The following is a 17,511-nucleotide window of genomic DNA, read 5'->3' as shown; positions in this document are numbered from 1 at the left end:
TGCATAAAAAACTTTTTCAAAAAGTCCAATTGTACAGATTTGATTATATTGATGCATATTTGCATAACTGTGTTTACTATGTAACATATGTAAATGATTTATATACTTTTTGTCCACAGGGTAAGCTTACAGCCAGTACCGTTGGAAACATTGTTGGTTTGCAGTCTGAAGAAATTGACAAGATAGCAACAGAGTATGCTGGCAAGGTAACTCACTCAAATGTTCAACTGCTTTACAAATACACCTCAGAGATCAAGACTGTACTTCCATCTATTTTTGAATTAGAGAATAAACAATATGAATTTTTGTTTTTACTTTCCTCAACCATGTGATAGACGATAGGCATGTCCTGAGGCGGCATCCACTACGATAAAACATTGGACCTGTCTATCGTTCATAACATGGTAGAGGATAGTAAAAACAAAAATTTATATCGTTTATTCTCATTTTAGTCAGTTACATATTTTTTTAATAACTAAACACTATTTTATATAGCAAAAATTAAGTTACCCTCATGAAAGCTCCCCTTATTCTGAAATAGACGAAACATGTTTGCCATGTTAGTTGCGTGTGATGCGATCTTGTTCTGGTATTACGATCTTGTTCTGGTATTACGCTCTAGAAGACACTACATGCGCGCCTCAACAAGCTGCTTCTGCAACGACGCGGATGCTGCTGTCTACTGTGTGATACACGACATCCAGGAACCAATGAAATGAGTGCTTACCCACAGCCACTTACTAAGAATGTGTGAATTTACATCACTGCATTGATGTTCAGTACAGATACATGCATTATTGATTTGGTCAAAATTGGCATGTATGCAATATGATTTGAGATAACAATGTATAATTTCATGATCTAATTCACTGGGCCATTTTCAAATTGTCCTTACAAGGCTGTTCTCTACTGCTTATTAATTTGTTTACTTGACAGAAATCTGAGCTTGAGATGGAAGACAAACCAGAGCGTGTTAGTGGTGCTCAGCAACATCAGAGATTAGTGGCATCCCTTAACAAGCAGATTGCTAACCAGGAGAAGAAACTGGAAGAGGTAAGATGGTGATATATATTAATTGGTAAATCCTATATTTAACAACAAGTAAGAAAAAAAATTGAAAATTAGGAAAGAAACTTTGAAAGTGATACAGAGCATTGAAAGAATTAAAAGTATAGAACTGTAATATTTGGCAAAGTCCTTCAGTAGTGTATGTCTGCTTTACCGGATTGTTGCGTAAAAAGAACTAGGCCACACCTGGGTCATGGGATGCTACACAGCTTGTTCAGCAAAGGAGATGCCAATGTGATGATGATGAGATTCAGTTTGCCAATCAGAACCCCACTTCCATTAGACCATGTTTATGCTGTAAACAGCGCCAAATCGGCAGACCGCTGAAGGACTTGCCCAAATACTATATCAGGTTTCAACCACTGTAGACTCACACTTTCTGTGGCAGAATATAGGCACATTAAAATTATGAAATTTAGTTAAAACACTTGAATGTGGTTTTGCCTGTTGGCATTTTAGATTGGTAAATGCATCAGGCCAATGTAATATATTTGGTTAATAAAGTGATGTTAAAATGATGGCTGGCCAGTTGTAAACCAATACCACCAGTCCAATCTGGATTCCAAGCAAGTAGATCAGTTTTTCAGTGTAAACTCTGGAATGCACTATAAGGATGAATTCACAGGATATTTGTGATATAGTGTAATATTTATTTCCCCTACATGAAAGTTGACAAATTGTTACACTGATTTACACAGGTGACAACTCGACATCAGGAGTTGCAGGACTCCCACAATGAGACACACACAAAGCTACAGGAGGTGGAAGAATTCTCAGCTAAGATTGAGGAAGAGATGCAGAAATTAGAAGCCATTGAAACAGAAGAAAATAGAAGGTAGGTAGGGAGATTATGTTATTTTGATAAAAACATATTCATGCAAAAGAAGTTGTTTTATCTTTTCTGGTTAACCACATCAAGATGGGAGAACATGGCACAGTGGTCAGGGTACTTGACTACTTGTGACTCACAGTCAGTTTTGAAAAGAGTAGGGTGGTAACCATGACTCTCTCAATCCATTCCAGAGCTGTTTGGATATTCTCATGTTACATACATACATACATACATACATACATACACAATTCTTTTATAAAGCGCCGTTACATCTAGACCACAGCGCATAAACAAATTCAAAGCATAAATACAATATAACAAAACAAAGTGAGCAATAAAAACAGTCAACTTTTTGGGAAGAGATGTGATTTCAGTAATTTCTTGAAGACTAGTAATGAGTTCGCAGTACGAATGGTGATGGGTAAATTGTTCCACAGTCCAGGAGCAGCCAGAGAAAAAGCTTTATTTATGGCAGAATGAAGAGATTTGGCATTTAACTTATGTATAGTAAGCCGTGTTGTATCTGAAGCAGAGCGAAGTCCAGTACGTGATGTCTACTCAAAAAGCAGCAGCCATGAGCGCTTTCTAGTAGATTTGTTGGTTCTATATAATGCACTTTATTATTATGATTTTTATATTATCGTAAATCCAAAGAGTGATATTAGTCATACACATTGTTTATAATATAATACCAATATCACATTCATTTCAGTGTCCTTCAAAGGTTGAGATCGCTAGTAGCTATGAATGAAAACTTGAAGAAGCAAGAGCAAGAGTTTAGAGCTCATTGTAAGGTAAACAAGTATTTCTAGATATATAATTAAGGTGTTCTTTAACAATGAGATAGTGTATGTAAAAGTTTTAAGGAACCTATGGAGCTTTTTTAGTATAACTATACGTTTAGAGTACGTATGTTAAAGATTTACAGGAAAAAAATGTTGATGAAAGAGTACAAGTTCTGAGAGACATGGAGGCAGGCAGACAGGACAGAGAGAGAGAGAGACAGACAGGCAGAGAGGGGGGGGGGGAAGAGACAGGCAGGCAGATAGACAGACACTTAAATAGACAGACGGATTGACTGGGTAGAGGGGGAGTGGAGGGAATAGGAGAGACAGGGTAAAGAGATGAAATTAGAACTGTCAACAAAAACTTTAAAACTCAGTTCATCTTTTGCATTGTCTTTCTCCTGAATGTAAAAGTATGTATAAATGGCATAGAAGTTTAAATAGTTGTATCATAAGTGTTATTGAATTCCATTCATCTTAATTGGAACAGGAGGAAATGGGCAGATTAAAGCAGAATATTGCTGAGTTGAAGGATGAAGAAGGCGGGGAATCCGAGATGTCAGACAGAGATAAACTGATAGCTAAACAGTATGATGCTGATAAGGAAAAACTACAGAAAATTAAACTGCTCTTGGTAAGCCATTTAATTATAGTAATAGCTACGTATTCATCATATATTGTGTAACACTTTAAGTGTTTTGGAGATCTGCACTAAGTACTTTGACTCTTATTTTTGAAATCTAATACTGGAATATTGCAACTCACTTTGCTACATTACATCCGAAACCATCAAACTTCATCAGGCATCCGATTGATGATGGTGTGACGTCAGATGGCCAGGAATGTCTTGCATTGCCTGGTCCCATGCCTGTGACAATTGGAAGCTTCGTACAACCAGTGCAACAATAACATTTGACAAGTTTTCAATCCAGAAGAAGCAGTTATCCTCGACAAGGAGGAGAGGTGTTTTGAGAAAGGAGTCACGAAATCCAGATAGGAGAGGGTAGAGGAGCCCACCATTAATTAGAAAGGGGGACCCCCCTCTCCCAATTGTCACACGCATCAGGAAAAGGTAGTGCTTCCCACAATTTTTTCAAGATGTCTTTCAAAGCTGTCAGGGATGTCATATTTATGATTTGGATCTTTGACAACAGCTAATATTTAGTGCCATTTCTGACTGATTTACCACATTTTTGGTGTTTTTGATTTACAGGCTAGAAAGACAAGAGAAATAGCTCTATTGCAAAGGAAGATAGATGAGGTGCCAACCAGGGCTGAATTAAGCCAGTATCAACGGAGATTTGTGGAACTTTATAATCAAGGTAAGACTTGTAAAGGGCTATTCCAGTTGAAATCTGTACACCCCTGTAGAATACATGACCTTAATCTCCCACACAGGGGGTGTCAATTACAAATTGAGTTACCCGTTCAGGTAACCCATTTGAATTCCCACTTTCTGTTTGGAAGTTCATGTCTTTCATGACCTTAATGTGTGGAAGATTAAGGTCATGTCTTCCATAGGGGGTGTATGGATTTCAACTGGAATGACCCAATATGAGAACATTGTTTTCTACTTCACTCCTCTGCTTACCAATACACTTATTTATCTATAGGTAAATGTCCCTCATTCTCAGCCAAAATAAAATAAACTTGTCCAACTGTTGTGATACCTTGCTCCTACAATATATATCATTCACCTTTATTCATTTTTATTCCTGAATCAAAAAACGTACAAAATAAATATCAAATACATTGCTACAAGGACAGATTAAACAAAACAATTATGTAGGAAATGGTCAAAAAGCCGAAAATAAGACCAACATTGACCATCCCCTTTTAGGAAATAGAAAATTAAAGCAAAATAAAAAAGATTATCACAAAAGACACAAAAATGGGACCCTTTGATAAAAGATGAGATAAAATACAATTTGCATTTTTTCCAAAACTTTTCAATCGATTTGGATTCTTTGATGTTTTTATTGAGGGAGTTCCATAGGATTGAACCTATGGTTTTGACTGCTTGATCAGTATACACTTTTTGTGTCTTGTTTGATAATAATTTTTGCTATTTCTCTGTGTGATGGATATTAGAGCAACTTACAAAGAAGTTATGAAATAAATATCCATCAATTTTTTCCCTGAGTGAAGTTACAGAGAACTCCAGAGAGCTTGATTACATTGATCTAGTGGCATGCATCCTACCTATTAAAATTATTGTCAATTCTTAAAATACAGTACTGTGAGATGTGTGACAATTTTAATTGGGACCAATTATACATAAGTAATGTTTTTTTCTCTAAACTGATTTTCAATTTCTGAATATCGTTGTAATTTATTTCAGTTGGCAACACTCACACAGAGACCAAACAGTTCTACACTCTGTATAATACACTAGATGATACCAAACTTTATCTAGAAAAAGAAGTGATGTTGCTCAACTCTATACATGACAACTTTGGACAGTAAGTAAATGTGACCAAACACAAGGTATCCCAAGGCATGGTTTGAGTAGGGTGCCCTGTGTATTACCCACCCCTGCCCTGTTCCAGAGGAGGCAGCTAGAGTGTAGTGCTATAGAGCTAGTGAAATTGACAGTGTGTGACCCGACCCTTATAGATTTGCCAAGTTGAAAAAAGAGAGGGAGCAAGCATGTTCAGGGGGACTTGAGCATGATTTACCACAGAGGAGGGTTACTGTTTCACAGTGCTCTCATTGGTAGAATTTACCTGCAGGTTTGTTGTCCAAGCACTATTTAAATCACCCATGAAACTTATTTGTCCAATGTTTATTTCAGAGCAATGGCGTCGCAGTCAGCCAAAGAACAATTCTTAAAGCAATTTGAACAAATTGTAGATGGAGTCAAGCAGAACAAAGCAAAGGTAAAACTTGTTCTTTTAGTAGCAGATTAGTTCTCTTCTGTGTAAATTAATATTTCTGGTAAAGTTTCTGGTAATATTGCATCCAGCCCTCTCTGACATCAACCAATATCTTCAATGTGAAATTATGAAAATGGCACTAAATATAATTAGTCAGTTCAAATCTGTCACATAAAGTATATAACTGATAGCAATTGATGGGCAAAAGTGATGCATGCTGGGAATGAAAAGGGCTCAAATTGGCCGTCGCGGGTGATGAATTTGATAACTTCTGAGCCCTTTTCATTCCCAGCATGCATCATGTTTGCCTAATGTTTGCTATCAGCAATATACCTTATTGCATAATAATAGTTATTGTAACACATTACGTAATGTCAATTGTCAGATTCTAGACTTGCTAGCAAGACAGGACCCAATGAATTGCTCCAGTGTGTGAAATACAGCAGTTGTGAAAAGCAGAATATATTTTGCTTACATATAATATAGTTTGTAAGCCCACTGCATACTTTTTGGTAGATGTAGAATATTTGATGCAAAATGTCTTGTAATTTAATCTATTCCCATTAGATTTCCAGTAATGTTTAACTTTTAATGAATGATTGATGATGTAAAATCGATGATATATTTCCACCAGATATTCAACATAACATATAATTGATTTTCAATCAACACACAATCAGAAGATAAAAATTAATTGAAACAGATTGAGATACGAATACTTTTTGAATGGATATTCTACGTTGAATATTCAGAGTCTTTTTTATCTTTAACCTCAAAGAGGTGAGGCAAATTGCCTTTATTTATACCCGCATGCAGCGCATGCAGGGTATCTTCCCATTCTGTGGTTATACCGCATGCGAAGCATGGACGGGTATATTGCCATCCTGTGGTTTCATCTCCTTCTCCTTATACCCGCATGCGAAGCATGGACGGGTATATTGTTATCCTGTGGTTTCTTCTCCTTCTTCTTCTCCTCCTTCTCCATCAAACACCTCATTCTGTCAAGGCTAGCGCTAAAACTACAAAGGCCCTGGGGCCCATATGTGGTACACTTATGGGCCCTACCCAGTAGAAGTGCCTTTTGCCCATCTTGGCCCCAGAGGTCAAAGGTCACGGGCCCCAGGGGCCCAAATGGGAAAACACCAACCCTGCCGTTTATCACCAAATGAAGCAGCCCCAGGGCCCTCAGTTGGTACACTGATAGCCCTAGGGGCACTCTATATTTACAAATATACAAGAGCCCCATATGTTATATATTATGGGCCCCAGGGGCCCAAATGTTACAATATGGTGCAACAGATTGACAAGCCTAGCTCTAAAAGTACAAGATCACTAGGGCTCATACATGGCATATGTATGGGCCCTAAGTTGTAGATGTGCCTTTTGCCCGTTTTGGCCCCAGATTTACAAGGCTAGGGGCCCCAGGGGCCAAAATGTTAAAACAAAGGGCCGACCGTTTCTCAGCAAATAAAGTAGCTACAGGGTTCAGATTTGGTACACAGGTAGGTCTTTAGTATTATATTGTCAAATGTATGTATAACCCCCATATGTCACATAATATGGGCCCCAAGGCCCCAAACGCTAAAACATAGGGCCGGCCGTTTCTCATCAATTAAAGCAGCTTTAGGGCTCAGAGTTTGTACAGAGATTGCACCTGAGAATTACATTGTTATATGTACATATGAGCCCCATATAGCACATAATATGGGCCCCAGGGCCCCAAATGCTAAAACATAGGGCCAGCCATTACTCAGTAAATAAAGCAGCTACAGGGTTCAGATTTGGTACACAGATAGGTCTTTAGTATTATATTGTCGTATGTATATATAATCCCCATATGTCACATAATATGGGCCCCAGTGCCCCAAACGCTAAAACATAGGGCCGGCCGATACTCAGTAAATAAAGCAGCTACAATGCCCAGCTTGAGTCTACTGATAGCACTTGAGAATCATACTTTAACATATGTACATGAGCCCCATAAGTCATATATATTGGGCCCCAGGGCCCCAAATGTTAAAACAAAGGGCCGGCCGTTTATCATCAAAGAAAGCAGCTTCCGGGCTCAGAATATGTACACAGATAGCACCTGAGAAGTATATTGTTACTAACACCCTCATACCCACCATCCCCACACACGTGGGACTAAACAGACAGATCGTATTATCATAATTGGAAATACCAGCGTGAAGCGTTAAGGCTGTTCAGTTAAATTACATACCCATTGGCTGTTCCATTTAATTTACATACTCCCTCTGAAATGGCCCCCAAAAGGCTGTTCCATATAATTTACATACTCCCTCTGAAATGGCTGTTCCATTTAATTTACATACTCCCTCTGGAATAGTTTCCCTGAATCATATTGCATAGCCTCACTGTGAGTAAGAGAGACTGACAACAGCACCCTATGGAGAATAAGAGAGGCGACTCCCCTGTGAGGGGACTTTTTACAATTTCTTTATTTTAAGTGCTACGACAGTGCAACCTACATTCAATTAGAGCTTGTGACTTGGACTTTCACTTCTTACACATTTTCTGCCCAATTGGGCGACTTTTTACAATTTTTTTATTTTAAGTCCTCAGCAAATAAGGACTGTAAGTTTGGGTACATGCGGGTATAGCCGTATTTGTGTACAAATATATAGCCTTCTAGTTATACCCGCATGCGAAGCATGAACGGGTATATTGTTATCCTTTGGTTTCTTCTCCTCCTTCTTCTCCTTCTCCATCAAACACATCATTCTGTCAAGGCTAGCGCTAAAACTACAGGTCCTGGGGCCCATATGTGGTACACTTATGGGCCCTACCCCGAGAAGTGCCTTTTGCCCATCTTGGCCCCAGGGGTCAAGGTCACGGCCCCAGGGGCCCAAATGTGAAAATACAAAGCACGCCGTTTCTCATCAAATGAAGCAGCCTCAGGGCCCTCAGTTGGTACACTGATAGCCCTAGGGGCACTCTATATTTACAAATATACAAGAGCCCCATATGTTATATATTATGGGCCCCAGGGGCCCAAATGTTACAATATGGTGCAACAGATTGACAAGCCTTGCTCTAAAAGTACAAGATCACTAGGGCTCATACATGGCATATGTATGGGCCCTAAGTTGTAGATGTGCCTTTTGCCCGTTTTGGCCCCAGATTTACAAGGCTAGGGGCCCCAGGGGCCAAAAATGTTAAAACAAAGGGCCGGCCGTTTCTCAGCAAATAAAGTAGCTACAGGGTTCAGATTTGGTACACAGGTAGGTCTTTAGTATTATATTGTCAAATGTATGTATAACCCCCATACGTCACATAATATGGGCCCCAAGGCCCCAAACGCTAAAACATAGGGCCGGCCGTTACTCAGTAAATAAAGCAGCTACAATGCCCAGCTTGAGTTTACTGATAGCACTTGAGAATTATACTTCAACATTATGTACATGAGCCTCATAAGTAAAAAAATATGGGCCCCAGGGCCCCACATGTTAAAACAAAGGGCCGGCCGTTTCTCATCAATTAAAGCAGCTTTAGGGCTCAGAGTTTGTACACAGATTGCACCTGAGAATTACATTGTTATATGTACATATGAGCCCCATATACCACATAATATGGGCCCCAGGGCCCCAAATGCTAAAACATAGGGCCAGCCATTACTCAGTAAATAAAGCAGCTACATGGTTCAGATTTGGTACACAGATAGGTCTTTAGTATTATATTGTCATATGTATATATAATCCCCATATGTCACATAATATGGGCCCCAGGGCCCCAAACGCTAAAACATAGGGCCGGCCGTTACTCAGTAAATAAAGCAGCTACAATGCCCAGCTTGAGTCTACTGATAGCACTTGAGAATCATACTTTAACATATGTACATGAGCCCCATAAGTCATATATATTGGGCCCCAGGGCCCCAAATGTTAAAACAAAGGGCGGCCGTTTCTCATCAAAGAAAGCAGCTTCCGTGCTCAGAATATGTACACAGATAGCACCTGAGAAGTATATTGTTACTAACACCCACACACCCATCCACCCCACACACGTGGGACTAAACAGACAGATCGTATTATCATAATTGGAAATACCAGCGTGAAGCGTTAAGGCTGTTCCAGTTAAATTACATACCCATTGGCTGTTCCATTTAATTTACATACTCCCTCTGAAATGGCCCCCAAAAGGCTGTTCCATTATAATTTACATACTCCCTCTGAAATGGCTGTTCCATTTAATTTACATACTCCCTCTGGAATAGTTTCCCTGAATCATATTGCATAGCCTCACTGTGAGTAAGAGAGACTATTACCAATTGGCTGTTCCATTTAATTTACATACTCCTCTGAAATGTCCCCAAAAAAGGCTGTTCCGTTTAATTTACATACTCCCTCTGAAATGGCTGTTCCATCTAATTTACATACTCCCTCTGGAAAAGGGACTTTTACAATTTCTTTATTTTAAGTGCTACGATAGTGCAACCTACATTCAATTAAAGCTTGTGACTTGGACTTTCACTTTTTACACATTTTCTGCCCAATTGGGCGACTTTTTACAATTTCTTTATTTTAAGTCCTCAGCAAATAAGGACTGTAAGTTTGGGTAGACCGATAACATGCGGGTATAGCCGTATTTGTGTACAAATATATAGCCTTCTAGTTCTCCTTCTCCTTCTTCTATCAAACACATCATTCTGTCAAGGCTAGCGCTAAAACTACAAAGGCCCCAGGGCCCATATGTGGTACACTCATTGGCCCTACCCCATAGAAGTGCCTTTTGCCCATCTTGGCCCCAGAGGTCAAAGGTCACGGGCCCCAGGGGCCCAAATGTGAAAATACAAAGCACGCCATTTCTCATCACATGAAGCAGCCTCAGGGCCCTGAGTTGGTACACTGATAGCCCTAGGGGTGCTCTATATTTACAACTATACAAGAGCCCCATATGTTATATATTATGGGCCCCAGGGGCCCAAATGTTAAAATATGGTGCAACCGATTGACAAGCCTAGCTCTAAAAGTACAAGATCACTAGGGCTCATATGTGGCATATGTATGGGCCCTAAGTTGTAGATGTGCCTTTTGCCAATTTTGGCCCCAGATGTACAAGGCTGGGGACCCCAGGGCCCAAATGTTAAAACAAAGGGCCGGCCGTTTCTCAGCAAATAAAGTAGCTACAGGGTTCAGATTTGGTACACAGATATGTCTTTAGTATTATATTGTCATATGTATATATAACCCCCATATGTCACATAATATGGGCCCCAGGGCCCCAAACGCTAAAACATAGGGCCAGCCGTTACTCAGTAAATAAAGCAGCTACAATGCCCAGCTTGAGTCTACTGATAGCACTTGAGAATCATACTTCAACATATGTACATGAGCCCCATAAGTCATATATATTGGGCCCCAGGGCCCCAAATGTTAAAACAAAGGGCCGGCCGTTTCTCATCATATAAACCAGCTTTATGGCTCAGAGTTTGTACACAGATTGCACCTGAGAATTACATTGCTATATGTACACATATATCTCATAATATTGGCCCCAGGGCCCCAAACGCTAAAACATAGGGCCGGCCGTTACTCGGTAAATAAAGTAGCTACAGTGGCCAGCTTGAGTCTACTGATAGCACTAGAGAATTATACTTCAGCATAATTATGTACATGGGCCTCATAAGTCAAATATTATGGGCCCCAGGGCCCCAAATGTTAAAACCATGGGCGGGCCGTTTCTCATCAAAGAAAGCAGCTTCGGGTTCAGAATTTGTACACAGATAGCACCTGAGAATTATATTGTTACTAACACCCACACACCCATCCACCCCACACGCGTGGACTAAACAGACATATCGTATTATATCACAATTGGAAATACCAGCGTGAAGCGTTAAGGCTGTTCCAGTTAAATTACATACCCATTGGCTGTTCCATTTAATTTACATACTCCCTCTGAAATGGCACCCAAAAAGGCTGTTCCGTTTAATTTACATACTCCCTCTGAAATGGCTGTTCCATTTAATTTACATACTCCCTCTGGAATAGTTCCCCTAATCATATTGCATAGCCTCACTGTGAGTAAGAGAGACTGACAACAGCAACCTATGGAGAGTAAGAGAGCGACTCCCTGGGAGGGGACTTTTTACAATTTCTTTATTTCAAGTGCTACGACAGTGCAACCTACATTCAATTAAAGCTTGTGACTTGGACTTTCACTTTTACACATTTTCTGCCCAATTGGGCGACTTTTTACAATTTCTTTATTTTAAGTCCTCAGCAAATAAGGACTGTAAGTTTGGGTACACCGATAACATGCGGGTATAGCCGTATTTGTGTACAAATATATAGCCTTCTAGTTATACCCGCATGCGAAGCATGGACGGGTATATTGCCATCCTTGGGTTTCATCTTCTCCTCCTCCTTCTCCTCCTCCTCCATCAAACACATCATTCTGTCAAGGCTAGCGTTAAAACTACAATGGCCATGGGGCCCATATATGGTACACTTATGGGCCCTACCCCGTAGAAGTGCCTTTTGTCCATCTTGGCCCCAGAGGTCAAAGGTCACGGGCCCCAGGGGCCCAAATGTTAAAATACAAAGCAGGCCGTTTCTCATTAAATGAAGCAGCCTCAGGGTCCTGAGTTGGAACACTGATAGCCCTAGGGGTACTCTATATTTACAAATATACCAGAGCCCCATATGTTATATATTGTGGGCCCCAAGGGCCCAAATGTTAAAATATGGTGCAACAGATTGACAGGCCTAGCTCAAAAAGTACAAGATCACTAGGGCTCAGAAGTGGCATATGTATGGGCCCTAAGTTGTAGATGTGCCTTTTGCCCATTTTGGCCCCAGATGTACAAGGCTAGGGGCCCCAGAGGCTCAAATGTTAAAACAAAGGGCCGGCCGTTTCTCAGCAAATAAAGTAGCTACAGGGTTCAGATTTAGTACACAGATAGGACTTTAGTATTATATTAACATATGTATATATAAGTCCTATTTGTCACATAATATGGGCCCCAGGGCCCCAAACACTAAAACATAGGGCCGGCCGTTACTCAGTAAATAAAGCAGCTACAATGCCCAGCTTGAGTGTACTGATAACACTTGAGAATTATACTTCAACATATGTAAATGAGCCCCATAAGTCAAATATTATAGGCCCCAGGGCCCCAAATCTTAAAACAAAGGGCCGGCCGTTTCTCATCAAATAAAGCAGCTTCAGGGCTCAGAGTTTGTACACAGAATGCACCTGAGAATTATATTGTTATATGTACATATGGGCCCCATATGTCACATAATATAGGCCCCAGGGCCCCAAACGCTAAAACATAGGGCCGGCCGTTACTCAGTAAATAAAGCAGCTACAGTGCCCAGCTTGAGTCTACTGAGAGCACCCGAGAATTATACGTCAATATATGTTCACGAGCCTCATAAGTCAAATACTATGGGCCCAGGGCCCCAAATGTTAAAAACAACGGGCCGGTCGTTTCTCATCAAATTAAGCAGCTTCAGGCCTCAGAGTTTAGATTGCACCTGAGAATTATATTGTTATTAACACCCACCCCATACACGTAGGACTAAACAGATCCACAGAGAATAGTGTAATTATACTATAGATGACATCAACGTTAAGGCTATTACAGTTAAATTACATACCCATTGGCTGTTCCATTTAATTTACATACTCCCTCTGAAATGGCCCAAAATAGGCTGTTCCGTTTAATTTACATACTCCCTCTGAAATATCTGTTCCATTTAATTTACTTACTCCCTCTGGAATAGTTTTCCCCTAATCATATTGCATAGCCTCACTGTGAATAAGAGAGACTGACAACAGCAACCTATGGAGAGTAAGAGAGACGCCTCCACTGGGAGGGGACTTTTTACAATTTCTTTATTTTAAGTGCTACAAGAGTGCAACCTACATTAAATTAAAGCTTGTGACTTGGACTTTCACTTTTTACATTTTTCCGTCCAATTGGGCGACTTTTTATAATATCTTTATTTTAAGTCCTCAGCAAATAAGGACTCTAAGTTTGGGTACACCGATAACATGCGGGTATAGCCGTATTTGTGTACAAATATATAGCCTTCTAGTTATACCCGCATGCAATAGCATGCAGGGTATCTTCCCATCCTGTGGTTTCTTCTCCTCCTTCTCCATCAAACACATCATTCTGTCAAGGCTAGCGCTAAAACTACAAAGGCCCTGGGGCCCATATGTGGTACACTTATGGGCCTTACCCTGTAGAAGTGCCTTTTGCCCATCTTGGCCCCAGAGGTCAAAGGTCACGGGCCCCAGGGGCCCAAATGTGAAAAATACAAAGCACGCCATTTCTCATCAAATGAAGCAGCCTCAGGGCCATAAGTTGGTACACTGATAGTCCCAAGGGTACTCTATAAATACAAGTATACATGAGCCCCATATGTTATATATTATATGGGCCCCAGGGCCCCAAGTGTTAAAAATATGGGGCAACAGATTGACAAGCCTAGCTCTAAAGCTACAAGGGCACTAGGGCTCATATGTTGCACATGTATAAGCCCTAAATTGTAGATGTGCCTTTTGCCCATTTTGGCCCCAGATGTACAAGGCTAGAGGCCCCAGGGGCCCAAATGTTAAAACAAAGGGCCGGCCGTTTCTCAGCAAATAAAGTAGCTACAGGGCTCAGATTTGGTACACAGATAGGTTTTCAGTATTATATTGTCATATGAATTTATATCACTCATACATAAATTCTAGACAGTTCATTGGTTGATTACCATTTGCCATTTTTACCATCACCCACTCCGTGTGATAGTCTTTACCATCATAGTGCTCTGCCGTAGTGCGCCTGCGCCAAGCCGTGCGCTGACTCTTGGACTCGCCGATTTAGTTATGGGGTGGACCCCAAAATGTGAAGTATATCACCGCCAAACATGGTGTTATGTTGATGAATAAATGTATTTCCTACCTTAAATAGTATTTTAGTAATAGAATTTATGCATGAGTGATATAAAACAAATATTAACTGTCTTAAATTAGTATAATGGTCGAAATATAATCACTTTCGGTGAAAGATGTATTGTTCCATTCCACTCGCCGTTCGGCTCGTGGAATGGAACAATCCATCTTTCACCTCGTGATTATATTTCACTATTACACTCATAGACAGTTAATATTTGTATAATATGTACCCCATATGTCACATAATATGGGCCCCTGGGCCCCAAACGCTAAAACATAGGGCTGGTCGTTACTCTGTACATAAAGCAGCTTTAGGGCTCAGAGTTAGTACACAGATTGCACCTGAAAATCACATTGTTATATGTACATGTGAGCCCCATATATTACATTATATGGGCCCCAGGGCCCCAAACTCTAAAACATAGGGCCGGCCGTTACTCTGTAAATAAAGCAGCTTTAGGGCTCAGAGTTAGTACACAGATTGCACCTGAAAATCACATTGTTATATGTACATGTGAGCCCCATATATTACATTATATGGGCCCCAGGGCCCCAAAACGCTAAAACATAGGGCCGGCCGTTACTCAGTAAATAAAGCAGCTACAGTGCCCAGCTTGAGTCTACTAATAGCACTAGAGAATTAAACTTCAACATATGTCCATGGGCCTCATAAGTCAAATATTATGGGCCCCATGGCCCCAAATGTTAAAACAAAGGGCCGGCCGTTTCTCATCAAATAAAGCAGCTTCCGGGCTCAGAATTTGTACACAGTAGCACTTGAGAATTATATTGTTATTAACACCCACATACCCCCACCCTACACATGTAGGACTAAACAGACATATCCGTATTATAATTATTAATATAATAATTAGAAATACCAGCGTGAAGCGTTAAGGCTGTTCCAGTTAAATTACATACCCATTGGCTGTTCCATTTAATTTACATACTCCCTCTGAAATGGCCCCAAAAAAGGCTGTTCCGTTTAATTTACATACTCCCTCTGAAATGACTGTTCCGTTTAATTTACATACTCCCTCTGGAATAGTTTCCCCTAATCATATTGTATAGCCTTGCTGTGACTAAGAGAGACTGACAACAGCAACCTATGGAGAGTAAGAGAGACGACTCCCCTGGGAGGGGACTTTTTACTATTTCTTTATTTTAAGTGCTACGACAGTGCAACCTACATTCAATTAAAGCTTGTGACTTGGACTTTCACTTTTTACACATTTTCTGCCCAATTGGGCGACTTTTTACAATTTCTTTATTTTAAGTCCTCAGCAAATAAGGACTGTAAGTTTGGGTACACCGATAACATGCGGGTATAGCCGTATTTGTGTACAAATATATAGCCTTCTAGTTATACCCGCATGCGAAGCATGGACGGGTATATTGCCATCCTTGGGTTTCATCTCCTTCTCCTCCTTCTCCTTCATCAAACACATCATTCTGTCAAGGCTAGCGCTAAAACTACAAAGGCCCTGGGGCCCATATGTGGTACACTTATGGGCCCTGCCCCGTAGAAGTGCCTTTTGCCCATCTTGGCCCCAGAGGTCAAAGGTCACGGGCCCCAGGGGCCCAAATGTGAAAATACAAAGCACGCCATTTCTCATCAAATGAAGCAGCCTCAGGGCCCTGAGTTGATACACTGATAGCCCTAGGGGTACTCTATATATACAAATATACAAGAGCCCCATATGTTATATATTATGGGCCCCAGGGGCCCATATGTTAAAATATGGTGCAACAGATTGACAAGCCTAGCTCTATAAGTATAAGATGACTAGGGCTCATATGTGGCATATGTATGGGCCCTAAGTTGTAGATGTGCCTTTTGCCCATAATGGCCCCATATGTACAAGGCTAGGGGCCCAGGGGCCTAAATGTTAAAACAAAGGGCCGGCCGTTTCTCAGCAAATAAAGTAGCTACAGGGTTCAGATTTGGTACACAGATAGGTCTTTAGTATTATATTGTCATATGTATATATAACCCCCATATGTCACATAATATGGGCCCCAGGGCCCCAAAAGCTAAAACATAGGGCGGCCGTTACTCAGTAAATAAAACAGCTACAGTGCCCAGCTTGAGTTTTCTGATAGTACTTGAGAATTATACTTCAACATATGTACATGAGCCCCATAAGTCAAATATTATGGGCCCCAGGGCCCCAAATGTTAAAACAAAGGGCCGGTCGTTTCTCATCAAATAACGCAGCTTCAGGGCTCAGAGTTTGTACACAGATTGCACCTGAGAATTATATAGTTATATGTGCATATGAGCCCCATATGTCGCATAATATGGGCCCCAGGGCCCCAAACGCTAAAACATAGGGCCGGCCGTTACTCAGTAAATAAAGCAGCTACACTGTCCAGCTTGAGTCTACTGATAGCACTTGAGAATTATACTTCAACATAATTATGTACATGGGCCTCATAAGTCAAATATTATGGGCCCCAGGGCCCCAAATGTTAAAACAAAGGGCAGGCCGTTTCTCATCAAAGAAATCAGCTTCCGGGCTCAGAATTTGTACACAGATAGCACCTGAGAATTATATTTTTACTAACACCCACACACCCATCCACCCCACACACGTAGGACTAAACAGACAGATCGTACGTATTATATCATTATTGGAAATACCAGCGTGAAGCGTTAAGGCTGTTCCAGTTAAATTACATACCCATTGGCTGTTCCATTTAATTTACATACTCCCTCTGAAATGTCCCCAAAATGCTGTTCCGTTTAATTTACATAGTCCCTCTGAAATGGCTGTTCCATTTAATTTACATACTCCCTCTGGAATAGTTTCCCCCTAATCATATTGCATAGCCTCACTGTGAGTAAGAGAGACTGACAACAGCAACCTATGGAGAGTAAGAGAGCGACTCCCTGGGAGGGACTTTTATAATTTCTTTATTTTAGTGCTACGACAGTGCAACCTACATTCAATTATAGCTTGTGACTTGGACTTTCACTTTTTACACATTTTCTGCCCAATTGGACGACTTTTTACAATTTCTTTATTTTAAG

The 17,511-nt window shown here is 40.6% G+C and overlaps 1 protein-coding gene across 1 annotated transcript in view; it reads left to right on the top strand.

Annotated features, from left to right (window-relative positions):
* The window catches only part of LOC140151586 (coiled-coil domain-containing protein 93-like), a 71,820-nt gene that overhangs the window by 11,953 nt on the left and 42,356 nt on the right, over positions 1–17,511 (top strand). Inside the window, exons 8-15 of the mRNA XM_072173982.1 lie at positions 120–206; positions 937–1,053; positions 1,767–1,903; positions 2,613–2,694; positions 3,176–3,319; positions 3,899–4,007; positions 5,027–5,147; positions 5,480–5,564. Coding sequence (XP_072030083.1) covers positions 120–206; positions 937–1,053; positions 1,767–1,903; positions 2,613–2,694; positions 3,176–3,319; positions 3,899–4,007; positions 5,027–5,147; positions 5,480–5,564 — 882 coding nt within the window. The remainder of the gene's footprint in view (positions 1–119; positions 207–936; positions 1,054–1,766; positions 1,904–2,612; positions 2,695–3,175; positions 3,320–3,898; positions 4,008–5,026; positions 5,148–5,479; positions 5,565–17,511) is intronic.

This window comes from Amphiura filiformis, chromosome 4 (assembly GCF_039555335.1).
Source record: "Amphiura filiformis chromosome 4, Afil_fr2py, whole genome shotgun sequence".
NCBI classification, from domain to species: Eukaryota; Metazoa; Echinodermata; class Ophiuroidea; order Amphilepidida; family Amphiuridae; genus Amphiura; species Amphiura filiformis.
This window is presented reverse-complemented; position numbering and strand designations above follow the sequence as displayed.